Here is a 26915-nt window from a genome sequence, read left to right as displayed (position 1 = left end):
CCTCTTTTTTTCCTGTAAACTCTATGTTGATGCCTTTTCCTACTTTTGTCTCATCTGACCAGAGAACATTCTTTCAAAACGTTTTTTGGCTTTCTCGGGTAAGTTTTGGCAAACTCCAGCCTGGCTTTTTTATGTCTCTGGGTAAGAAGTGGGGTCTTCCTGGGTCTCCTACCATACAGTCCCTTTTCATTCAGACACCGACGGCTAGTATGGGGTGACACTGTTGTACCCTCGGACTGCAGGGCAGCTTGAACTTGTTTGGATGTTAGTTGAGGTTCTTTATCCACCATACGCACAATCTTGCGTTGAAATCTCTCCTCAATTTTTCTTTTGCGTCCACATCTAGGGAGGTTAGCCACAGTGCCATGGGCTTTAAACTTCTTGATGACACTGCGCACGGTAGACACAGGAACATTCAGGTCTTTGGAGATGGACTTGTAGCCTTGAGATTGCTCATGCTTCCTCACAATTTTGCTTCTCAAGTCCTCAGACAGTTCTTTGGTCTTCTTTCTTTTCTCCATGCTCAATGTGGTACACACAAGGACACAGGACAGAGGTTGAGTCAACTTTAATCCATTTCAACTGGCTGCAAGTGTGATTTAGTTATTGCCACCACCTGTTAGGTGCCTCAGGTAAGTAACAGAAGCTGTTAATTACACAAATTAGAGAAGCATCACATGATTTTTCAAACAGTGCCAAGACTTTTGTCCACCCCCTTTTTTATGTTTGGTGTGGAATTATATCCAATTTGGCTTGTTGACAATTGTTTTTGTGGTTTTCCATTGAAGACAAATTAAATGAAGATATTAATACCAAAGAATTTGTGACTGCAATCATTTTCTGGAAGAATTATCTGACAGAATTGCAGGGGTGTCAATACTTTTCGCCAACACTGTATATAATATGGGTCGGGCATTGGCTGAGTAGGTAGGGAAGTGTATGGAAGGGGGTGTGCGGAAGGAAAGGGGAGTAAGGTAAGGGGGTGGGGAGTGAACCATGTAAACAATAGCAGGAGACACCAGAAGCCCCTAGAAATTACCCAAAACATGCTAAAAAATATATGGGTGCATTTGTTAACCCATTAGTATCTCTAACAGAAACATTAAAAAAAAAAAAAAAAAACATTTTTTGCACGGAAAACCTCTTTCAAAGTTGACCGAGGTGCTATTTTCCCGGCGATCACTGGCACCCGGACCAAGCTCCGGGGCAAGGCTCCCATTGGCATGACAGTGGGGAAGGCTCCTTGGCCTGTCATTAAATGGATTCTATTACAGGCTACTGTTTATCAGGTCTGCGCTGGTCTCAACTTTTTTGGAGAAGGTTCTACTTTGTAGTCTTTGCTTTCTGGTCCCTTTTTTGGACATGACCACAAAGCACAGGCTAGGAAATAAAAACCAGAGAGAACCCTGTAACCGTTGAAATGAAAGCATTAGGTATTGACAAGATGTACATTGCTTCCTTTTTTTAACACACTTTGAACATTTTTCAAAAGCTACTTCCCCGTGGATGACCTCTGTAAATATTATACAACAATATATCAGCACATCGGTATTAACTTTGTATGTTTAACCGTGTTTATATTGGTGTGAAAATGCAATCTTTTTAATATCATGGTTTATTATTGTTTGTCACTCTGAACTGTTGTGAACCACTTGTAACAAATTCACTAATTGAATCTGCAATTTTTCTTAATTGCAATTTGGGAAACCCATTATAAACATCTCTTCAAAATGAGATTCATGTAATTGCTTATATAATGAGAATAAAATAAATCTTTCTCTTTTTATCTCTCCAACACCATTCTTCAGTATATTCAGAAAAGACTGTTAGAGTTGATCTTGATGAGTGAAGTATGATGCCAATAGAAAGTAATAGATGGCTATACCTTATGTAATCCAACGGCAGATATGAGGCATAAATATAGAAAAGTAAATCAACTTACATCTAATGTGTCTGTACTAATGGCTGGATAAGCGATAAACCACCTGTGGGCATCAGCTCGATCAGCTTTGACCAAGGCACCAGGAGTTTATGCCCATGATCAGTGCGGACACTGATCATGGGCATTAGCACTGGGTCTCTGCTGTAAAATACAGCAGAAACCAGGCAGCTTTGACAGGGATCTTCCATTTAGAAACCTTAAACTTCAGTTTCCATTGTTTGGAACATTCAAACAACTGGTTTTTAGATGGTCAATTATCATTTTTTTAGTAGGGTTTCCTTTATTTTTTACTACTACTAAGGTTAAGCTAACTGATGTATAGTTTCCAGCTTCTCTACTAACTTTCTTATGTATGGGTACAACACCAGTCATCATTTCTTCAGGAATATCACCTGTGTTGGTGGACTGGTTACACAGACTAGACAAGCAACAATCATAGATCGGAATTCCTTAAGGGCTCTGGGGTGAATGTCATCTGGACTTCTTGAATTGTTTGACTATAAAGAGAACTTTTCACCACCTTCACCAAGTCCAGCTCTTTGCAATATCTAATAGGCGCTGCTTCATGGATTCTAGCATAGTTAGAATATTTTCTCTAGCTTCCACTGTTTCCGAGTAATAATTGCTTCATATGGGCTCCTTTTAGGCAGGAACAGGCAAGAGTTATGACTCTGAGATCTTGTACTGTCCACCTCGGATTGGAGCTCAGACTCGCACCTTATCAATATGATGCCAAGATGCCCCACCAGACTAACTTCACTATCCTAATTAGCTGCCTTGACTAGATTGGCAATATGCCTCTTGTCCCAAAAGGAACAGATTCCCAGCTATGGACAGTGCTGTTTCGGTCTATTGGGCCTCCTCAGCATAGCACAGGGATACTGATTTGGCAGAGTGAGAGACTATAGACCAGGGTCAGGGGATAATCGTACACATCAGGGAGAGTGTGTGCCTACATAGACAGTAAGGAGACTTATAAGTCATTCCTGCTCTGCTAGGGATTCTGGGTAAAAAATATGCAAATCTATTCTCCGGGATGTAATTAGGAGAGCAGTGCCTCTGTATGCCGCCCTCCCTAGTGGAGCAGGAATGACTTGTAAGTCTCTGTACTGCCTATGTAGTAGTAGTCCCTGATGTGTACGATTATCCCCTGACCCTGGAATAAGAGTGGAATACAAAATCAGCCAATTACACTGCCTGATGCTGCAGTTTGAGCAGAAACAAGAGACTGGTGTAAATTACTGCTTACTGTCATTGGTCACACCAATTTAATAAGAATGTTTTTGATGCCATGACTTTCATGCCTTCTACACAATGGGGCACATTTATCAATCCAAGTACGACACTTTCTGTCTACAATTGCGCCAACATTCATAGAGTACAGCATTGACGACAAATTTATGACTAGTGTGCACCAGAAAGAAAATAAAAATAACAGGCTGGACATTTTTGAGAAATGTGGCCCAGAATGGGCGGGGTTCCGAACAGAATGGGCGGGGTTCAGAAGTGTCTAAATTTACGACACTTTTATGAAACAGAAAATAACTAATATGGCGCAGATTTCCTGTACAAAGTAGACCAAGTTTAAAATGGTGTAAAGAACTTATGACAATTTACTTTGTGCGACTTACTTTGTGCTACATATTCGTCTCAATAAGCGAGAGATGATTTGTATCTGCTTATGTTATTCCAAGAATTGTAGGGTCGTTGATGATACGTGTGCCAAATATGTGTTTCTTACAGCCTGCAAGTTAAAATTTTTGCCTACACATTTTGTTAGGGGGAGATCACACTTGCGTCCCTTTGCACTCTGTGTCATTCCGCCAGGTTTCTGTCCTAAGATCTGGGGAAACTGGACAGGGGACGGCTTCTCGGTGGTCAGTTTTAAAACCCATTCATTTGAATGGGTTTCAAAAGCAAACTGCCGGTGTCCATATGCAGCCTCTCTGTGGGGAAACTGTTTTTTTTGACCGGACACAAAGTCAGACATGCAGGACTTTGTGTCCGGCTAAAAAAAAAACAAAAAACTGCTTTCCCACAGAGAGGCCACATATAGACACCGGCAGTTTGCTTTTGACTGTCTGCTGGGAAGGCATCCCCTATCCAGTTTCTCTGGGAAATAGGATGGAAACTCTGTGGACTGACACAGGGCGCAAGGGAGAACACCCCCTTAATCAGTTAGTTATGTGAAGAACTATAAGGGCTAGTTCACACAGGGGGTGGTGGGGCAGATTTTGGCACCGAGAGTGAGGAGCTGCGTCACTCTCGGTTCAAAACCCGCCTGCCACAAATGTTGCAGTCGCAGCTTCCCCCTCAGGAGTCTGCTCAAATGAATGGGCCGACTCCGGAGGTTGCAGCCACCAGACAGACACCGCGGTTCATTGAATCCGCCCGAAGAAAGGGCAGCTCGCTTCTTTTTTTCCGCTAGCGGCAACATGCTGTTAGCGGAAAAAAGAACGCTAGCGGTCTCCATAGACCACCATTGTGAGGTGGCGGATTATGACGTGGATTACGCGCTCATAATACTACATTACTATACAATAAAGCTAAGTTTAAAATTAACAGAAATATATTGACCCATAAACATACATGGTCACTCTGCTCTTATATACAGCCTTCTCACCACCCAATAATAACATACTGTCCTGTTTCTTAATGCCTCCTCTCCATTAGCACTTACCACCATTGATCCAACAGTGCAGGAAAGACTCCCCTCTGCTCCAGCATACAGAGCCGCCATGCTTCTCCTTTGGCCTGCCGTCCCTTAGGAACCCTGATGCCCCACAGGGTCACAGATCACATATTCAGAGACCGCATGTGGTCTGCATGTTTGAGACCCCTATGTGGTGTTTGCTTTGTTTCCTTTCCTTTTTTAAAACTGATAAACTTGAACAAAAATACTTGGTTCCAAAAAAAACGGGTACCACATTTTAATCTTTTGTGCACTTATGAGACTTATTTTTGGTTAATGGCTCCTAGGGGGTGGGATCTGAGCAGGGAAACATCATCTTTGACAGATTTCTTAGTGATAAACAACCCTTGTAGAGAATTTCAGCCCTTATTTAATTCCAACTGTTGGACTTCGTATAATATAAGTTATGCACGGAAAACCGGAGAGAATTGTCAGGTGTTTGCCTTGAGTTTGTGTTTTGTTGCTTACTGGCATGGCACCAAGCGCTCTGTTGGTGTAGAAAATTGATAAGGAATAAAGTCCCTGGGTTTGAGCCTGCGAATTGATATGGTGCCTAGTTCTTTCAAGTGGACTGTGTTGTATGGGCTCGCATCCTGCACCTACCGGCTGAATCATCCAAATGCCGTAAGAAAAGAAAGATTTCAAAGAACAAAAGTAAGATCCATTTTTCTGTAGACGGGATATCAGAAAATAAAACCAGGACAACAAATACTATTGCACAAAGTTTATTTATAGAAATCTGACCAGCTCCTCATTTTTTTCATCTTGAACATTATCCAATAAAAACACAACCCCCACCTTTGATATTTTCATGGGGGGGTCAAATATATTTGACAATTATATAAGTTTTGGAATAAATATATGATACAACATTTTTATATTTTACATCTATATTTATATAGCTATATAAGAGTGACACAGTAGTTGATACGTATACATATACAGCAGTATTTTATTGTATATTATTGAATTTCAACCAATAGGACACAATCACTTTTCCCTATGCTTTATGGCAATGGTTTTTGTGTCATCCATTATCTTCATTATACAAGAAGTGCAAAAATTATTCTTAATTCAGATTAAATCCTCATGCACACAGTTGTATTGTAATTCCACATTGAACAGAGCTGTATTACCGTATACATGAGACCTAATACAAACCTGAACGGTGTGATATTGTGGTGTGAGCCCTTGGTGTCGGTTACTCCTACTCCAAAAAATGAAATGGGAATTTTATAATAAAATATAAAAAATGTGACTCCCAATCTGTTGTGTATTTAGAGTGGGTGCTGCTCTAGGCACTAGGAATGATTATAGCCTAAAATAAAGGTGCCCATGAACTATAATTTAAAGGGGTTGGCCTAAGTTTTAATGTTATTCCCGATCCACATGATAGGGGGATAATATTCTGATCAGTAAGGGTCTGACTACCCAGACCCCCACTGACTATTAAAACAGGGGTCATGTTACTGAATGGAACAGAAGCCCAAGCATGCTCACTGTCACACAATTCTCTGGCTATGTCTGATCACTGTTGTACTCGGCTCTCTACGGCTATTGAATAGACAGAGGCACTCCTGCCACTCCATTAAGCCACTGGTTGGACCCTTGTCATCAGAATGTTATCCCTTATCTTAGCGGATAACTTTAACACTTGGGACAAACCCTTTAACATGAGTTAAACCCACTGACTTAGGTGGGACTGAAAAAAAATCAATTTTTTAAAGGTCTGCTATTAATAGGTTGAGATTTCTGGGTTTCTCTGGGAGCTCCTGACATCTTCTGCATTTGTTTACCAGGTGTTATCTTCCTGCTATGTAGCTTCCTGTGTACACTTCCACACTCGCTGCTCCACCCCTTCTCTCTAACACCACTACACACCCCTCCATGTCTCCCTATCTAAGCTATCCCGCCCACTAGTAGCCCTTCCCATCTAACTAACTCAGCCCCCCATCGCATCATCCTTACATATCTTCCTCTCTGGGTGACAGCTCCTCCTTTTTACTGTGCAAAAGTTGGAGATGCTCTCTCCTAGCCTGTGCACAGCAGGAGGTATCTCTGAGGCCTACGCAGTAGAGACCGGGTGCTATCTCTACTGCAATTGTCTCCTAAGCACTTCCAGACTGTGCAAGCAGTTGAACAGAGGAAGAGGGGAGAGTCTGTTCCCGGACGGGAAGGCACGTAAGTATTGATGGGGGAAGGGGAGATTTCCCGTTTTGGAAGCAGGTAAATGAACTGTCACCAGATTATCAGAAAGTGCCCCTGGGGTAGTCACATGGGTAATTATACATTTTTTTTTAATATAAGTAAATTAGAAGTTAGGTGGGGGAGGGGGATTAATTTAGAGGTTCACTTGCATTTTATCCCAGACAACCCCTTTAAAGGGGTATTCCCATAACTCTTGTTCTGCAGCCTGCAAGCTCTGTGTTCTCTTCACTTCCTAGATTTCTCAGTACATTGGTGGACGGGGTTTCACTTGCTCTGCTAATTGGTTGTAAATGCATTACCACAGTAAAAGCTGATGTCGAAACTGGTGTAGCAGAGCTGGATTTGAATCAGCTTGCATTACATACAGAGGTAATGGACTCCTTATCTCAGCCCTTATCAGCTAAATTCAATTAAACCGGCTGATAAGTGGAAAAGCTGAAGATAGACAGCACAGTAATCTCGGAGCTCTCACCTCCCCCCTCCCCTATCTGAGGAGCTCCGTTGCTTGTCAGCCACTCCCTCTCCCCTGAGAGAAGACAGCTACATCACTTGGGAAATGAGCAGATAAGCCCAGTGGCCATAGAAACACAGTGTCAACAATGAAGTGAATAAATTAAGATAGCGGCCAAACAAAGCAGTTTTGATAAAGCAATGTATTTAGGAAAAGTCTTAAATCCACATAAACTAGCAGTATAGATAGGATCCTTGTTTAATGCTCCTATGCCATATAAACTAAAACTCATTCCGTTAATCAGTTCCAACCATTTAAGTTAAGTTATTTCTGCAACCTGCACATGGATTTCAGCACGCCTTATCTAAATAAATGGAACATATAACTCATATGTTGCAATTCTAAAGAGGTAAGTGATAAATTCAGCTGTGCTACATCTGTATACTGTAAAAAGTGTACGGTGAAAATGACAAATTACAATAAAACAAGGAAATTGTTGAAAATTCCACAAATTATAAAGCAAAATTTGCTATATGGTTTTGCCTATAATAGCTTTATGCATTCAACACATTACATGTATAACTTAGATGGAATGGAAAAACCCTTCCAGTATATTGGTTTTGTTGGTGTCGTTCAATTGCAATTACATCAATGAAATACATCAGACAATTCTTATGTATTATTCTGCATAGATCTGCAATTCAAAACTCCCACCTTCCCATCCAGGTCAATTGCCTATCTAGGGAATACAAATGATAGTAATTACAGTCATGACTATGGTCGTGTTAACACGCCGCGGCGTAACTACCCTCACTAAACCGATTCCATAACATAGTGTCATTGGACCTATATTTGTATAATGTTTTATCATCTTGTAAGGACTACGAAGACAGGGAGGCACAATGTATTGTCTGCAGAAATCAAGCTTTATCTGCATAGATTTATTTATAGGAATGATCAGAAGCCAAAACGGTTTTGATTTTACGGATAAACTATTCAATTTCCCTAAGCAGCATAAGCAACAGTAACGCCCCGAACAATTTTCATGTTGAATTGCGTCCACGAGTTCTAAATCAAGAACAATTGCATGGCCATAGCTAGTGAAATAATAGAAGTAACATAAAAGGGAAGGCAATTATTTCACTTTGCAGTATGTACACAGTCAGAAAGGAGTTTAGAAAAATGTCCATATAATATACCTTGTGCAGGAAGACATTTTCATAGTCAATAAAGTGAACATAGTCGATGCTGGACAGTGTATGAAGACTTTCAAATAGCAAAACAAAATTGTAAAAATTGACTAAAGCTAGCTACCTGATCTATATCTAATAGTAGCTGAAGGAACGGGTTCTATACAGTAAGAGAGCCTTGTTTATTCTCACTTGCCTTATGGCAGACTCCACACGTGTGTCCAGTATCTTTTATTACCCATACAGCAGATCAACATGTTGGTGATCACTGGCAAGCTTTGAGTCCGGATACATATGGAGACTCTTGTGGTCTACAGATACACTCTGGCTGAGGAGTCATAACTGTGTCCATGAAATCTGGAGCCGGGAGCCCTGAGAGGATCAGCAGAGACTTATTCCATATTGTAAAAGTAGGACAAACCGGCAGGATAAATGAGATCTCAAATGTGTGCAAGTGAAGGGAGTTAGCCGGATCGTAGAAAGAAAGTGTATTATTGTCATAGTCTAGGAGGACACCCAAACGTTTCAGCTGAGGGTGAACATCTACGAGAACCTCTTTATTATTGTGCCTAACAAGGAAATTGTTATTACATCTAGTGAAAACCCAAGATGAGGTGTTCTTCCCAATCCATTCGTTCTTAGGAGCAGACTTGTAAGCAATTCCTACTGCGTACCTAAGGAGAGAGAAAGAGAACGACGTAAATCATTACGCTTTGAAGATGCGTTTGGCCAAAGAATGTTGAAAGGATGAAGCCCGAAAGACAGCCTGAAAGGCATTAAAATTGGCCTCTCTCATCCATAGCGGGACCCAAGGCTGTACTCCTCGATTCATGAGCTGCAGCTCCCAATGCTCTCCTAACGCTTATTTACTGTGCATAAAGAAGAAAGCTGCCAATCATTGGAGGTGCCGGGAGAAGAAGCTCATGGATATTGAAGAGTACATTGTGCACGCACGGCATTGTGCAGACCACATCCTGGGCGCTGACTGCAGCTGATAAAGGGTGGGTTTATGAGAAGTGTAGAAATACATGCAAGTGATACAAAAACCTGGTGTGTCCAGCACTGCGACAAGTAAATCAAAACTTCACTGTAATGCCATTAATAATAAGTCAGAACGTACAGTGAAAGACTTCCAGAAAGCGATATACTGATGGGATCAAGGCCTTTGTTACTACTATATGCCTCAGACTGGGCAGTCTAAACTTAGGCCTGGTTCACATGGGACCCCCGAATGAAATACCAAATGCTTTGACAAGCGATGAGCAATGAAACCACACAGACCACATAGACTGTAATGGGGTCCGTGTGTTTTCCACATGCTGTTGGCACAAGTCATGCAGGGAGGAAAGTAGTTCATTAAGTACTTTTCCCTCTGCATGACTCGTGCGGACGCCGCGCGGAAAACACACGGATCCCATTATAGTGTATGGGGTCCATGTGCTTTCATTGCTCACTACTTGTCAATGCGTTCGGTATTCCAAACCAGGCCTTAGTCACCGATTACCGTAACGTGTGTCTAATTAATTGACTCTGCAGGTAACCTTAGCAATACATAGTGATGATGTAAGTAGATGCCACTATGAATAAGAGTCTTGTAGTTGCCTAGGGGTCCAGATTAATGAATCATATTCACAATACAAGAAAAATAGAATAAAAAAAAATATCTGACTAGCCTAGGTAAGGAAAATGTTGTTTTTGTACCGTGTTAGCCAGTGGGTAGAAAATATTAAAAAAAAAACTTGAAAGTCTTCAGTAGTTGATTAGTTGATACCTTTTTTTAATGGCTAACTCATAATGATGACAGATTACAACGTTTCGAAGCTCTCGGATTCTTCTTCAGATATAAGTTATATCTGAAGAAGAATCCGAGAGCTTCGAAACGTTATAATTAGAGATGAGCGAGTAGTACTCGATCGAGTAGGTATTCAATCGAATACTATGGTATTCGAAATACTCGTACTCGATCGAGTACCACTCGCTGTTCGAATGTAAAAGTTCGATGCAGAACCAGCATTGATTGGCCGAATGCTATACAGTCGGCCAATCAATGCTGGTTCTTCTCCTACCTTTAGAAGTCTTTTCCGTGCAGCTTCCCCGCGGCGTCTTCTGGCTCTTCATTCACTCTGCCAGGCATCGGGCCTGGGCAGAGCCGACTGCGCATGTCCGCTTGTAGTGCGGGAATGCGCAGTCGGCTCTGCCCAGGCCCGATGCCTGGCAGAGTGAATTCAGAGCCGGAAGATGCCGCGGGGACGCTGCAAGGAGAAGACTTCTTGGAGGATCCAGCTCGACCCTCACTCGTGGACTTGGTAAGTATAATTTGATCGAACGTTACCTACCCCTGAAACGAGCATTTTCCCCCCATAGACTATAATAGGGTTCGATATTCGATTTGAGTAGTCGAATATTGAGGGGCTACTCGAAACGAATATCGAACCTCGAACATTTTACTGTTCGCTCATCTCTAGTTATATCTGTCATCATTATGAGTTAGCCATTAAAAAAGGTATCAACTACTGAAGAGTTTCAAGTTTTTTGTTTAGCTTAGTTAAAGAAACCTGAAATGTTCCTAATCTAGATGTAGCACAGAAGGCTCCTAAACAGAATAGTTTATGTGAAACAATTTATCAATGAGCAGATATAGAGCTACAACTGGCACCAGGGGCTACCGGGAGCTTCAATGTAGAGGTCAATAATTTAATTGGGTGTTCACTGAATGTCTCACTGCAGAAAATAGGACAGGCATTTCCAATAGGCCTAGATAAAATACTTATATAAAGTTGCTGCCATATTTACTATTAGGATCCATTCACACGGAGGAAAATGGTGAAGAATTTGGTGTGGAATTTTTCACGCTGAAAAAAAAAGCCTCCCATTGATTTCAATGGGTTCTGCTAGCTTTTTTTTTTTTCCACTAGCAGAATATTCTGCTCGCGGAAAATTCCGCTAGTGGAAAAAAAAAGCTAGCAGAAAATAAATGGGAGGCTTTTTTTTTTTAGACTGGTCAGCAGAGAAACAAAGGCCATCCAATCCAAAATGGCTGTATTTGTCCAAGATTGTAGCAAATGTCCATGGCTTCCATATGGCAGATTGTACATAGAATTTGCTTATACAGTATATTGGGATAGATTTATTAAGCCCTTAAACCAATTTAAGAGCTAAATTTGGTTTAAGGGCATACAGTCTGTATGTAGCCTCTCCACTGTGAGGGTGAGTTCACACTGAGCCAGCTTATTCTGAACGTAAAACACGTTCAGAATCAGCAGCATATAAAGCAGTTTCCATTCATTTCTATGGGAGCCGGCATACGATCGCTCCCCATAGAAATGAATGGGCTGCTTTTTTCACTACGAGCAGTCCCATTGAAGTGAATGGAAAGTGCCCGTGTGTATGGCTCGGCATGAGCAGTGCTAACCGTACACGCGGGCATTTCCCATTCATTTCAATGGGAGTGCTCGTAGTGAAAAAAGCAGCCCATTCATTTCTATGGGGAGTGCTCGTATGCCGGCTCCCATAGAAATGAATGGAAACTGCTTTATACGCCGCTGATTCTGAACGTGTTTTACGTTCAGAATAATCTGGCGTATACTCAGTGTGAACTCACCCTGAAACCGCCTTTTTTGCACGGACACAAAGTTGGACATGCAGGACTTTATGTCCGTGCAAAAAAAGTGGTTTCACGGTGGACAGGCTGCATATGGACACTGGCGGACACAAAGTTGGACACGGCGGAGAGGCTGCATATGGACACTGGCGGTTTGCTTTAAAAACCTATTGAAAGGAATGGGTTTTTAAACTCACCCCCATCCCCAAGCTGTTTTTCCTGCAGTTTTGGCGGAATCACAGCACGCGCAAGTGTGAACGTAAACAGAATGTATTCTATGGCTCATAAGGGCATCTTTTCATAATAGAAAGCCTGAATGTGTTTCATCCTTACAGGGAAGCAGTTTGGATAAGGAAACCTACATGTAAGAATTTACTTGATGTGCCAAATCCACGGAAATAATGACAATAAATGTTCTGGATAAACCACAATGATACAAATGTGAACCGATCTGGAGACAGATACTGATGGATGTGGAGTCCCATCTTGAATAAACCAGGTTACAGAATACATTGAATGCACAATACTTTTGACCCCAACATTGCCAAGAGCGAAGATGTTCATGTTAAGAGTGCGGAATTCTCTAAACTGCCATTTACTAAAAGTCAGCGAGAGGTAAACACTTTACTGATGTATCTCTCTGCTTAATCTCTGACTAATGCATAACAATGTTAAAAATGTATTAACTGCACAGTGTCACAGGAAAGGGATTCTGGGTAATACATTCACAATAAGCAGAGATTTTGCTTGTGGGTTTTTATTAACTCGGCAAAACAGATTTCCTTTGCACTGGAACCTAAACATTATGAACACCTCTGCAGCAAGGAATGGGATTTTTTTACGCTTAGAAAGCCTGAAGTGCTATGTACCTTATTAAAAATGAATGTCTGAGGTCTGCACGCTGCATGTTAAACAGACTGTGTGTGAGAATTTTAAGCAGAGTCGACAGCATCATTGTAATAGAAGTTGTCAGGAACCAACTGACCACATAGTGTAGGACCCGGAGGCGGGCGGGAGGCAGAGAGCAGGAGGAACACTGGACCATTAAAAGTTATTATAACAGGCTTAGACATCCATTCACCGTATACGCCACATAAGAGAATAAAGTAAAAGATCTCCTGGTGCAAAAAAATGGCCACGTGGGTATAAGCTGCCAGATTTATACTTAGATAGGGATATTAAAATTACGCAAAACAAGATTAAATTAGATTTGCTAAAAAAAATTATGTAGCCAGTCAATCATATCCGTATATTAAAAACTCAAGTTAAGGTACTTTGGGATTTAAAAGATTTCACTTTTATAAAATGTAATTGATATTAAAAGGAAAATTGAAATAGAAATAGAAATCCAAATTTTTATTTTTTTTTTCTCCAATTTTCTAGTGATGTAGTCAGAGATTTGCTCTTTAGAAGTCCTAGAAAGCGTCCATGGGGCTCCTAGATCGGGATCCCGATTGGCGATCGAGCAAATTTCACGATCGCGATCGGCTGGAAAATGATCGTAAATCGGATTTTATAATCGATCCTGAAATCTCAAGATCGGCTCAACCCCACTCCTAGGGTATATATAGGTGAGGCCGAGTAGTGAAATCCTGTACTACAGGGGACAAAAACATAGTAAGATTTACTTGTACTACAAAGAAGTGTCACTATACGGTGAAGATTTTATGGCTTTCATGTGGTTGAATGTTCATAAGAATCTTCCTGAACAGCAGGGACATTGTCTCTCGAAACTCAGGACCCTTCAGCTTAAAAATCATTAAAATAAAGAAAATCCATGATCTTGTGCTGGGTCTGTAGTATATATCAATATACCTGCCCTACATAGTGAGGGATTCAAGGAGAGATCCCGAAGTGTCACCCGCTAGCCTAGGCCTGTGTTGCTAAGTAACTGTATTAGATGTCGCGTGGTTGATGCAGCTAAAAAGTATTAGCAATGTATTAGAAAGTCTGAATGCTCCCCGATGTATTATTATTAGAGATGAGCGAGTAGTACTCGATCGAGTAGGTTTTCGATCGAATACTACGGTATTCAAAATACTCGTACTCGATCGAGTACCACTCGCTATTCGAATGGAAAAGTTCGATGCAGAACCAGCATTGATTGGCCGAATGCTATACAGTCGGCCAATCAACACTGGTTCTTCTCCTACCTTTAGAAGTCTTCTCCGTGCAGCTTCCCTGCGGTGTCTTCCGGCTCTTCATTCACTCTGCCAGGCATCAGGCCTGGGCAGAGCCGACTGCGCATGTCCGCTTGTAGTGCGGGCATGCGCAGTCGGCTCTGCCCAGGCCCAATGCCTGGCAGAGTGAATGAAGAGCCGGAAGACGCTGCGGGGACGCTGCACGGAGAAGACTTCTCGGAGGATCCAGCCCGACCCTCACTCGTGGACTTGGTAAGTATAATTTGATCGAACGTTGCCTACCCCTGAAACGAGCATTTCCCCCCCCATAGACTATAATAGGGTTCGATATTCGATTCAAGTAGTCGAATATTGAGGGGCTACTCGAAACGAATATCGAACCTCGAACATTTTACTGTTCGCTCATCTCTAATTATTATAATGTATATGACTAGTATCCCTGTAATAGTACTAGCTGGAAGGATCAATAGTAGGGGATACATGAGACACATTATATTTCCCTGCTTATCCTACCTATTCACTACCACGGCTTCAGTAAACTCCCATTTATGTTTGGGCTACAATTTCTCGCATATGCAAATTGTCCACATACAAACCTGTAACTACAACATCTGCTATTACTCTCAGCATATGTACAGTCTCCATATGTTCAGTGCTGTACCTAAAAATATCCATGACTGGCACAGAGACACTGATTTATAGCACAAAATGAGCTCCGTTCTTGCGTAGTGACCTGGATTTTCTGTGACTGTGTAAGAGTTGTCTCTATCTATATGAATGTATACAGAATGGTAACACTTATAGGAAGGTATTGCTAAGAATATCTGTGTGATATTAAAACATATTACGTTTCATTAACTAGATCTCCATTAACTATACTGGACTTTATACAGTATATAGCACTGAGCATCTAGGCCGGCGTTCCACCTACACTATAGTGTTACATAGACCTTATTATCACACAAGGTCCAAGGTTGTGATATAATGGTATCTACCCCTATAGATCTCATACATATCTTGGTAAACTGTATAACAAATACTCTTATGATACTGAATTCGCAGGCACAATTGCAGCAATTAAATGATCTTAGGTGCCATCAAATACAGTGGGGCAAAAAAGTATTTAGTCAGTCACCAATAGTGCAAGTTCCACCACTTAAAAAGATGAGAGGCGTCTGTAATTTACATCATAGGTAGACCTCAACTATGAGAGACAAAATGAGAAAACAAATCCAGAAAATCACATTGTCTGATTTTGTAAGAATTTATTTGCAAATTATGGTGGAAAATAAGTATTTGGTCGCCTACAAACAATCAAGATTTCTGGCTCTCACAGACCTGTAACTTCTTTTTTAAGAGTCTCCTCTTTCCTCCACTCATTACCTGTAGTAATGGCACCTGTTTAAACTTGTTATCAGTATAAAAAGACACCTGTGCACACCCTCAAACAGTCAGACTCCAAACTCCACTTCGAAGACCAAAGAGCTGTCAAAGGACACCAGAAACAAAATTGTAGTCCTGCACCAGGCTGGGAAGACTGAATCTGCAATAGGCAACCAGCTTGGATTGAAGAAATCAACTGTGGGAGCAATAATTAGAAAATGGAAGACATACAAGACCACTGATAATCTCCCTCGATCTGGGGCTCCACGCAAAATCTCACCCCGTGGGGTCAAAATGATCACAAGAACGGTGAGCAAAATATCCCAGAACCACGCGGGGGGACCTAGTGAATGAACTGCAGAGAGCTGGGACCAATGTAACAAAGCCTACCATCAGTAACACACTACGCCGACAGGGACTCAGATCCTGCAGTGCCAGACGTGTCCCACTGCTTAAGCCAGTACATGTCCGGGCCCGTCTGAAGTTTGCTAGAGAGCATTTGGATGATCCAGAAGAGTATTGGGAGAATGTCCTATGGTCTGATGAAAGCAAACTGGAACTGTTTGGTAGAAACACAACTTTTCGTGTTTGGAGGAAAAAGAATACTGAGTTGCATCCATCAAACACCATACCTACTGTAAAGCAGGGGGGTGGAAACATCATGCTTTGGGGCTGTTTCTCTGCAAAGGGGCCAGGACGACTGATCCGGGTACATGAAAGAATGAATGGGGCCATGTATCGTGAGATTTTGAGTGCAAACCTCCTTCCATTAGCAAGGGCATTGAAGATGAAACGTGGCTGGGTCTTTCAACATGACAATGATCCAAAGCACACCACCAGGGCAACGAAGGAGTGGCTTTGTAAGAAGCATTTCAAGGTCCTGGAGTGGCCTAGCCAGTCTCCAGATCTCAACCCTATAGAAAACCTTTGGAGGGAGTTGAAAGTCCGTGTTGCCAAGCGACAGCCCCAAAACATCACTGCTCTAGAGGAGATCTGCATGGAGGAATGGGCCAACATACCAACAACAGTGTGTGCCAACCTTGTGAAGACTTACAGAAAACGTTTGACCTCTGTCATTGCCAACAAAGGATATATAACAAAGTATTGAGATGAAATTTTGTTACTGACCAAATACTTATTTTCCACCATAATTTGCAAATAAATTCTTACAAAATCAGACAATGTGATTTTCTGGATTTGTTTTCTCATTTTGTCTCTTATAGTTGAGGTCTACCTATGATGTAAATTACAGACGCCTCTCATCTTTTTAAGTGGTGGAACTTGCACTATTGGTGACTGACTAAATACTTTTTTGCCCCACTGTAACTGGAAAATTGACTTCCACTTGCACTAATAAGCATATTCAAGATGGCGCCGCCATGTGTGGCTGCCTGTGTTACAGCTGCTACAAACTAAATTGATCTTTCTCTCTCCTGTCCTTTCTTGGAGCCCCTTGGACCCAGTACAGGTGGTGGGTGACAGAAGGATACTGTCCATGGTGACCTCCATGCGGGAGAACAAATCCCACCCCATGTATGGGACCTTGATGGGACATGGCAGCACTGTAAGTGACCGTCTGCTTCACCCCAAGTGTGAGAAGGAGCGCTATCGCAGGTCCTTCCTTCCAACCGCGACCAGGCTGTATAATCTACATCAGACCAAGCAAATATCACTCCGCACAGAGAACCAATGATTATGACGATGAAGTCTTCCTTCTTTCTTTCTTCTGTTCCTTAGCTGCTATGGACTCCTAGTATATCTTCTCTTCTCAGCATATGTGTGCCTATGTCTGTAATATATTACTGTGTATTATCCTGTATCTGTATTACTATGCTGCTGTAACATGCTGAAATTTCCCCACTGTGGGACTATTAAAGGATTATCTTATCTTATACATGGCGGCCATTAACTTTTCATTGCCACAAGAAAAAGTGTTTGTGTGAAATGACATACTGGAAAAATAAAATTTACTTATTATTCCATTTTTTTTATTTATTATTTTGTGCCACTGATGGGCTAAAATTAGGCCGAGATATGAATAAATGCAATTTTCCTTTTTCTCTTATGTATCTACATAATCATTGTACGCTCCTCTGTATAATCATAACAAATGGATGTACTTTGTCCAATCTGCACCATTATCATAATACTCAGTACAAAGGTTTCTATTTTGGTGCTCATGTGTCTCCCAACCTTGCCCCCATATTCAGATAGAACAGACAGGAAGAATGGACAGAAACATATGAGGACAAATAACTTGTTGACAAGAATAATATGCGCATTCTAACATATACAGATGTAGCAAAGTTTAACTTGACGCTTAAATCTGACACTGGTACATCTGTAAATGCCTCTGTGTAAGTTATTTAATAAAATAATCCAAGAAAGTAAAATAATCCAGCACTTGGAATAAAAATGTATTCTTTATTGACAATCCTCCATTGGGCCCAAGTAGGGTTAGTGTCGGCGCCAAGGGGCTCAGCGTCATGGGCCCTTTCAATAGAAGCCTACCCAGGGGAGGTGAGTAAAAATAGAAAACATTTATACTCACCTATCCTGGGTGTCCGGTGGTCCAAAGAGACCCTAGAGTATAATAATAACACTGAGATAGTCCAGAGGGCCGAACCTCATGAATATTCCTCAAAATTAATGTTGAGGTATTTGCCTGAAGCAGCTCAAGGCTCTTGGGAGTATTTTATACTGCAGGGGGTGTTATTGTACTGTGTGGGGACACTGTGGCACATTATACTGTGTGGGGGCTCTTTGAAGTATGTTATACTATGTGGGGACACTATGAAGCATTACACTGTGGGCAGCACCGCACCTCCCATGAGGCGACCTGAAGCGACCGCTTCAGGCGGCGCTATGCTGGGGCCCCGGGGGAGGGCGGCATTTTTGCTGACCTAAGCCAGTCCAGGACAAGCTGTCCTGGACTGGCTTAGCATCACCGTCTCAGCAGCCCGGCATGGGAAGCGAGCGGTGGATTGGGGCAGCCTTGCTGACGCAGCGCTGCTCCAAAGGCCGCCCCTCACGCTTAACAGAGAGCAGGTCCTCTCCCTGCCTGCTCTCTGCCTGCTAACAACGCTCGCTCCACTCCGCCCCCTCCGCTCGGCCCCGGCTTTCTGACGTCCGCCTCAGGCGGCCCCGGCTTTCTGACGTCCGCCTCAGGCGGCACAAACTCTAGGTTCACCCCTGACTGTGGGTGGCTCCGTGGAGCAGATTATACCGTTTGGGCCACTGTGAGACATTATACTATGGGACCTCAGTAAAGCTTTTTATATTGTGTAAAGCCACTGTATAGCATTATACTGGGGGGGGGGGCTCTAGGGAGTATATTACACTATGTGGGGCATGCAAAGTACTATAGGAAATTACGACACAGGTAATATAATAATATGTAGCGCTGGTTGCTGGATACTCAGCACATATATAAAATTTCAGAGAAGGAGTTGTTGTGTAGGTTATATTAGCAGGAAGCTTTTGGGTGGGCCCCCAGAACAAGTTTCTCAGTGGGTCCTAGTCCCTTCAGTATGACACTATACTCAACTGTCCACACTGTCCATTTGTGCATGTGCTGTGCCTCGCCACCAAAGTACTGCCCCGCACCTGACCAGTAACACCAATCTGCACTTCTGCATATAAGTCTTATGTAATATCTGATAAATACCTGTGCCCTATATTTTCATGTCACATACCCTGAGTGTGTGCTACTTCTTACTCTAGATACTTACAGGGAACTCAAAGCAATCTGCCATTGGGATTGGTGAGTACAGCTATCAAAAACTAATTAATTGTATTACATTTTGCTATGATCAAGGACCACACAGGTCCGAAACGCATAGTCGTGGATTACCATGGCTGTATTGCTCACTTCATTATGTGTTAAAGGATTATCACATGCTTTATGGATTAAAACATTTTTATTCCAAGTGCTGGATTACTTTGTTTTCTTGGATTCTATATATATACTGCTTAGCCGCCAGATATTTAGTGCACTGGAGGAATAGAACCAGGATTACAATGACATACACTGCAGAGCAGTAAGCACATCTGAACTCTGTTTTTTCTATATAATCGCACATAACAATGCTAACATTGCAATGATCTACATACAGAGACTAAAAGTACTGTAAGGCAGAGCATGTTCTCCTAGCATTCTCTGAGACCTTATATGACAGTGACATCTTCAAAAGCTTCTAGGAAAATAAAGCTAACACGAAGGCTTTCTATGCTGTCTGTCACAACCTAAACTGAACAAGACATAGCCATAGGCAATTATTGTATTGTGCTTATAAAAGGATTAAGTGAAAGAGTCACATAACTTCCTTTCAGTCCTGGCTCCTTACAAGTGTCAAGAGTTTTGCCTCCAAGTAGTCAGCAGTCCAGGCATGCTTGAGAGCTAACTGAAACTTCTGTGGCCTCAATCGGAATGGCAGATATCAAAAAATATATTATACTACCCTGATTTACTCACCAGGTGGAGTTTCCTACAGCTACTTCCCAGTAATGGCATCCACTGTCAATAAAGACATTGCCTGTTGCTCCATAGCACCCTGTTCCACTAAAGCGCTCTGGCGTGTGACTCTTCTTCAGGGAACTTTCTTCTTTTTCCATTTGCATTCCATCATTGGTTATTTTTAGCTTCTTATGTGCAAATTTGGGATCAATTTTAAATGGCTGACCTATAGTCAGATGTAGACAAAATAAAATAAACATATGTGATTATTTAATCCATACATAAAGAGCAGCTTATAGAACAAATAGAACAACAAATAGAATTCCACAGCCTATTTTGTGAAATCTCATTCCCCACTCGGGGCAGACTCATGGACATTGCATATATAGGTCTAATGTGCATGGAGTCTTGTCATTTCAGTCTCAACGCGTTTCCCTAGAGTATTCTAGTTCATCAGGAGACTTTGGAGATAGCAAGTCACCCTAGTATCCAGTAAATTGCGGTCAAAATCGCATTTCCCGGGACTCCTTCTCATCCCATGCACTGAAAAGAAAAAACAACAACAGCACCAAGCGCTAATAGTGTGATATCGTATCGGATAGGGACACCATGTTTGAAGATAGTAGAATGCTCACCTTGAGTGGTTGTGACGTTAGCTCACAACCACTATGTAGACATATAAGTGAGGGGCCTCCAACCTTAGGAGGGAGCCTCTACAGTCGGGTGGACTTCAGTAGCAGCAGTCAAGCCAATATGTACGCCAAGAACAGCTCGTGTCGGCGTCTAGAACATCCACAAGGGCAGCAAATAAACAGGCAGGAGGTGCACTGGTCCAATGACAAACTAGTTTTTTTGTTGCCGCTGTGGCCCCTTTTCATCCCACTCTTTCTTGGGTATTTTTGTAAGCTAGAGATTTTTTTTATAAGTCATTATTTATTTTGCTTCCTTATGAAGCACCATGATATCCCACAGTGCTTTATATAGTGTGAATAGTCATGCATGATCTGCTTTTCACCGGTGGTTGCGAGTTACATAAGTCTTTTGTTGGGGTCCATGGGGATCCTGTTAACTGAACCTCCTATGATCACTTTTTTAGATAATGTCCTGCTTCTAAGGAAAAGCCCTTCAACTGTTACCCCGTTGATAAAGGATCCTTTAGAAGAGGTAGAGAGATAAGGAAAGCTGGATCTACTTAATCAATGCTATGTCCTTGTTCCACTGGATAAAGGAGTCAGTAACTAGCCCTTTTTTTTTTTTTTTTTGCATTTTCGTTCTAAGAAAACAGGAGATGGAATGGATAAAGCTTTTTTTTCTACTGGCATTACACCATTAGTATAGAAGGTGACCATATACCTTCAACAGATGCTGGCCAAATGTCCGTTAGACTGATGGCTATTCCTCTTAAAGGGGTATTCCCACATCGCATACTCACCAGTCTTCACTGTTGTAAAATCTTCTTTCTTCCTGGTTTCTTGTGCATTTGGTGGGCGGGGTTTCACATGCAACCTGCTGTTTAGCTCCGCACCCAAATTAGCGTGTAGCTCAGCCCACCGCATAACGTGATCCTATGGGGCGGCTGAAGGGCCTGTGATGTCATCAAAGGTCCTCAAACAACACTATATGCACAATATTGGACTATGAAGTACAGGCAGGAGCAACTCCATTCTTTGTTACATACAGAGACTGCCTGTCTCTGCCATAATGAACACAATTTAATTAGCTAGTCTGATAACTGGGAAAACAGAAGACGAGTCCCAGCTCCCCTCTCCTATCTGAGATCAGGAAGCTAGGTCACGTGGTGTAGACACAGGAATAGCTAGAAACACAGGCTTGCTCCCGTGCACTTAGCCCCTCCTCCCTCCCCCCTGAGAGCAGGCAGATACATCACTTGACTTTTGAGCAGATAAATCAAGGGCTGTGTCAACAATAAATTGAATAAAGTAAGATAGTGGACAAACAAAGCAGTTTTGCTGAAGCAGTATATTTAGGAAAATACACTTTAACAAGCAGTATAGATAGGATCCTTGTGATGGGACAACCCCTTTAACTCATTGATAAACATGCATGTTCTGAATGAAGATTGGAGACACCAGACACCATTGGCGGTGGTTCATCTCCCTCCAAGAACAAATGGTTTGGGCATTTAGAATTTCACATGCCATGTCCGAAAACCCATATACATGAGATACTTGGCCAGACCACCTGAAATCGTTGGGTTAAGCCAACATAAACCTACTATAAAGCAATAAGGAATCATAACATGTCAGTATTATTCTTGAATTTTTAATATTATTATTGTTGTTTAAGTCGAGACCACATAAACCTTAAGGGTGCATTCACACGGAGTAAAATGGAGTGTAATTTGGAGCGTTTATGGAGCGTATACGGAGCGTATATGGAGCGTTTACGTAAACGCTCCGTAAACGCTCCGTAAACGCTCCAAATTACACTCCATTTTACTCCGTGTGAATGCACCCTAAGGGTGCATTCACACTGAGTAAACGCTAGCTTATTTTGTAGAGTAAAATTACACTTGTAAATTTTGCTATCCCATTGACTTCAATGATATTTTTTTACAAGTGTAAAAATACGCCTGTAAAAAATACGCCTGTAAAAATACGCCTGCAAAAATACGCCTGTAAAATGTCATTGAAGTCAATGGGATAGCAAAATTTACAAGTGTAATTTTACTTTACAAAATAAGCTAGCGTTTACTCAGTGTGAATTCACCCTAAGGGTGCATTCACACTGAGTAAACGCTAGCTTATTTTGTAGAGTAAAATTACACTTGTAAATTTTGCTATCCCATTGACTTCAATGATATTTTTTTACAAGTGTAAAAATACGCCAGTAAAAAATACGCCTGTAAAAAATACGCCTGTAAAAATACGCCTGTAAAATATCATTGAAGTCAATGGGATAGCAAAATTTACAAGTGTAATTTTACTCTACAAAATAAGCTAGCGTTTACTCAGTGTGAATGCACCCTAAGGGTGCATTCACACTGAGTAAACGCTAGCTAGTAAAATTACACTTGTAAATTTTGCTATCCCATTGACTTCAATGATATTTTTTTACAAGTGTAAAAATACGCCTGTAAAAAATACGCCTGTAAAAAATACGCCTGTAAAAATACGCCTGTAAAATATCATTGAAGTCAATGGGATAGCAAAATTTACAAGTGTAATTTTACTCTACAAAATAAGCTAGCGTTTACTCAGTGTGAATGCACCCTAACAAGAACCATAATGGGCTAATAATACAAATTGATCGGGGTGGAGGTGTATATTTTTATACAAGACTTATTTCAGGATTTGGAATTAAGGGTGCATTCACACTGAGTAAACGCTAGCTTATTTTGTAGAGTAAAATTACACTTGTAAATATTGCTATCCCATTGACTTCAATGACATTTTACAGGCGTATTTTTACAGGCGTATTTTTTACAGGCGTATTTTTTACAGGCGTATTTTTACACTTGTAAAAAAATATCATTGAAGTCAATGGGATAGCAAAATTTACAAGTGTAATTTTACTCTACAAAATAAGCTAGCGTTTACTCAGTGTGAATGCACCCTAAGGGTCTTGCACTGGACTGCATGCATTTTATCCCATTGTTTTTAAAGTATTTTCAGTCAGTGCTGTAGTGTACAGTCATTTTTTGCACAACGTGGCAGACAATGATATAGCGTCTTGAGAGCCAGCCACGTCAACACATGCATCATGTGAGTGTGTCTTGACAGTGGCAATTAGAAAAGCTGTAGGGAGCATTCTGGAGGACATTCGGGAACAATGCAAGGAGCAGAATTACTTGTGAGAACACAGACAATATGTTTGATACGAACCAATTTTTCTACATTAACAATAAACAGTCTGCTTTGAAGTATCTGCCATACCCTATTTAACATTTAGTGAATAAAATGCCCGGCGTATCAGCAATGTAATGCATTAGCTGCAGGCAGATAAATCAATTTGAAGCCACAGATATGAGTTTTATTGGTAAATGGTCCTACACGCTTTATATTTGGCTTGTCAGACTTCTGATTTGAAATCTTATTGAGTGTCTGAGCTTTTAAAGGCCGCTATTTCAGCATGAGACAGGCGCCAAGGCTTATAAAGAAAATGCATGTTCACAATGAATTGCAAGATCCTACAAGGGCAGAGTCATTTTAGCAGTACGAAATTAAATTCAGAATTCATAGTGAATAGCGCTTTCCTCTAAGCAGAGGCAGAAAATTTAGTTTTAATAGAAACACTGCATTTGTCTCCCCTGGACATAGTAAGTACAAAGTGTCTGATGATAGTTTCCTGTGGTTTAATGTTTCTGAGAGAAGAAGATGATGCTCAATTTTACGTAAAAATCCCTAATGTAGAAAATTGTGTATATTTTACATTCCGCCGCTAAAGTCTCAGACATGAATTTGTACAACCGTACAATGACAGGAGACTGGACAAACACAATCTACATAAATAATAATGTGCCTGAACTTTTCTGTTGTTTCAAAGTCAAGGACGCCACCGTTTTCATGTAAACCGAAATGTATAGCGTGGCCGCGCTAATTATGAATTAGGTATATATAAGAAATCCACATATAAGTCCTTGTGGACTCCAGAAATAGGTCAACTTGTCTTACGCCTTTTTGGTACGTAATCAAGCTATGTATACCGAAAAACGTGGGGCAGCGTCTACAGTTTACGACTCAAAGGTCAGAGGATATCACAGGACAGTGACTGAGGGATATACCCCAAAAAACACCAATTGCGCGCTCCCTTAGGTAAAAATAAGTTCTAGAACGCTGATTTATCAAATAAAAAAGATTTATTTAAGATGACACATTTCGGGGTTCTCTGGTACCTCACAAGTAACACCCCTTCATCAGATCTTTAGGAGTTCTAGAATGTGTGCACAGTGTTCATGTACAGTGGCTTGCCAAAGTATTCATGCCCCTTATAAACTTACCGTATATTCTCGAGTATAAGCCAAGGCCCCTAATTTTACCACAAAAAACTGGGAAAACTTATTGACTCGAGTATAAGCCGAGAGGGGAAATGCAGCAACTACTGGAACATTTAAAAAATTAAAATGGTCGGAGTTTTTGGGTGCAGTAGTTGCTGGGTGCTGGGAAGGGGAGGGGGTGTTTTGGTTGTCTGTCTGCCCCTTCCCTGAGCTTGAGGACTGTTTTTTTCCCCCCACTTGGAATTCAGCCTGGCTGAATATAGGGGATCTGCAGTGCTCCTATTAACCCCTTTCCTATTCAGTAGACCGGGCACTTTCAGACACAGGGATACCTAATGTGTATGTGTTTCACAGTAATTTTCTACTTTGAGGGCGGGTTCACACCAGCGCCCGATCTCCGTTATGCAGGTTTCCGTAAGAGTTTCCGTAAGAGTTTTCTGTAAGAGTTACAGCGGAGATGCCGGCTGCTATGGCAATCGCTCTGCAGATGAGCGGAGCCATTATAGTTACAGACCCGGCATCCGGACCTGGCATACAGGTGCCGGGGGCCGCAGCTTCGCCACGCTCCTGCCGCTGCAGGGAACCAACGGCAGCAGGAGCATGGCGATGCTGTTCATTTCAAACTGCAAAAGTACTTATGGTAATACTAGTAGCAGGCCAGGAACACAAATACACGTCGGTGCAGGCCTGAGGTTATGTGGCCACGTCACCCGGCGTGTGATGGAGTGGTGGTGGTGGTGGGGGGTCTGGAGAGCAAGGGAGCAGAGGTTGCGTTCTGGGCCTGCTAGCACAAGTACTGTAAGTACTTCTGCTGTTTGAAATTCCAGCGGCCGCCCACCTTGACTCGAGTATAAGCCGAGGCAGACTTTTTCAGCACAAAAACTGTGCTGAAAAAGTCGGCTTATACTCGAGTATATAAGGTAAATGTATTTGTTTCAGATTTTAAGTGATAACCAAGACAAAGTAGCAGATAATTGTGAGGTGATTGATCTGCCACAAAAGTGGCATAAATAAAGGAAATATCGTGGTGCTAGAATGTCGGGAGATGGACCTCATAATGAAAAATCTAAACTATATGGGTATTGAAGTTTTTTTTAATCTTAATTGAAATGGAAACAACAGAAAACTCTGTTTTGGTCATACAATGGTCATACAATAAGGGGTCTGAAACTTAGAAGCATCTTTGTGGCCTATAATAGTTTACACAGAGAGGCTTTCCCAGTGTGTTGAGGGGAATTTTTACATAATCTCTTTATCTGTTATAGTATCTCCTTTATTCCTTTACTGAGGCTCATTTGCCTCAATATAAGTTTTGCCATTAAAGTCGTTTTACTTGCTGCAATTATCGGGTCCATTATAGGGAAATTCTATTTCTAGGAAAGGCTGTCCCAACAATTGAGTCATGTAAATGTAAAAACATTCACTCAAGAAATGCTAGATTGTTGGCAACTTAGTGAAAAGGACTATGTGCTGCCTACGAGCGCAAACTGTATTGGGATATAGAAGTCACTCCTGATTATTGCCTGCCAGGTCAGTCCATGTAGAAGGGCCTTTAGGCTCTGTTCACATCACTTTCTGGTATATTTTTAGCATGTATGCACTGGGTTGTATACAACAGTGTATTGCCCTGACATAGATAACTGCATACAGTGCAAACAATTACATGTCCCTTATTCATATCCAAATATTGTAGTGTAGTGTAGTGAACTATGTTAATAAATTCTGAAGTGTCCATATCACTGCTGTACTTCTGCTGCTGTACTACTATCTCCTGTCCGTGACGTACATGTTCACTATGGGTACATAAGGGCTTATTTTACGTAAACACATAGAAAGCAAGAGGAAATATATGCATTGCATTTCTCCAAGCATATATTTAGCCTAGGGTCACTTC

General features: G+C 41.5%; 1 protein-coding gene across 1 annotated transcript in view; it reads right to left on the bottom strand.

The window, feature by feature from the left end:
* Window positions 1–8727: 8727 nt before the first annotated feature.
* MID2 (midline 2) overlaps window positions 8728–26915 on the bottom strand; it is a 213923-nt gene continuing 195735 nt past the window's right edge. The window contains exons 9-10 of the mRNA XM_075259369.1: window positions 20083–20290; window positions 8728–9157 (exon numbers count right to left, since the gene is read on the bottom strand). Coding sequence (XP_075115470.1) covers window positions 8749–9157; window positions 20083–20290 — 617 coding nt within the window. The 3' untranslated portion in view covers window positions 8728–8748. The remainder of the gene's footprint in view (window positions 9158–20082; window positions 20291–26915) is intronic.

This window comes from Leptodactylus fuscus, chromosome 11 (assembly GCF_031893055.1).
Source record: "Leptodactylus fuscus isolate aLepFus1 chromosome 11, aLepFus1.hap2, whole genome shotgun sequence".
NCBI classification, from domain to species: Eukaryota; Metazoa; Chordata; class Amphibia; order Anura; family Leptodactylidae; genus Leptodactylus; species Leptodactylus fuscus.
This window is presented reverse-complemented; position numbering and strand designations above follow the sequence as displayed.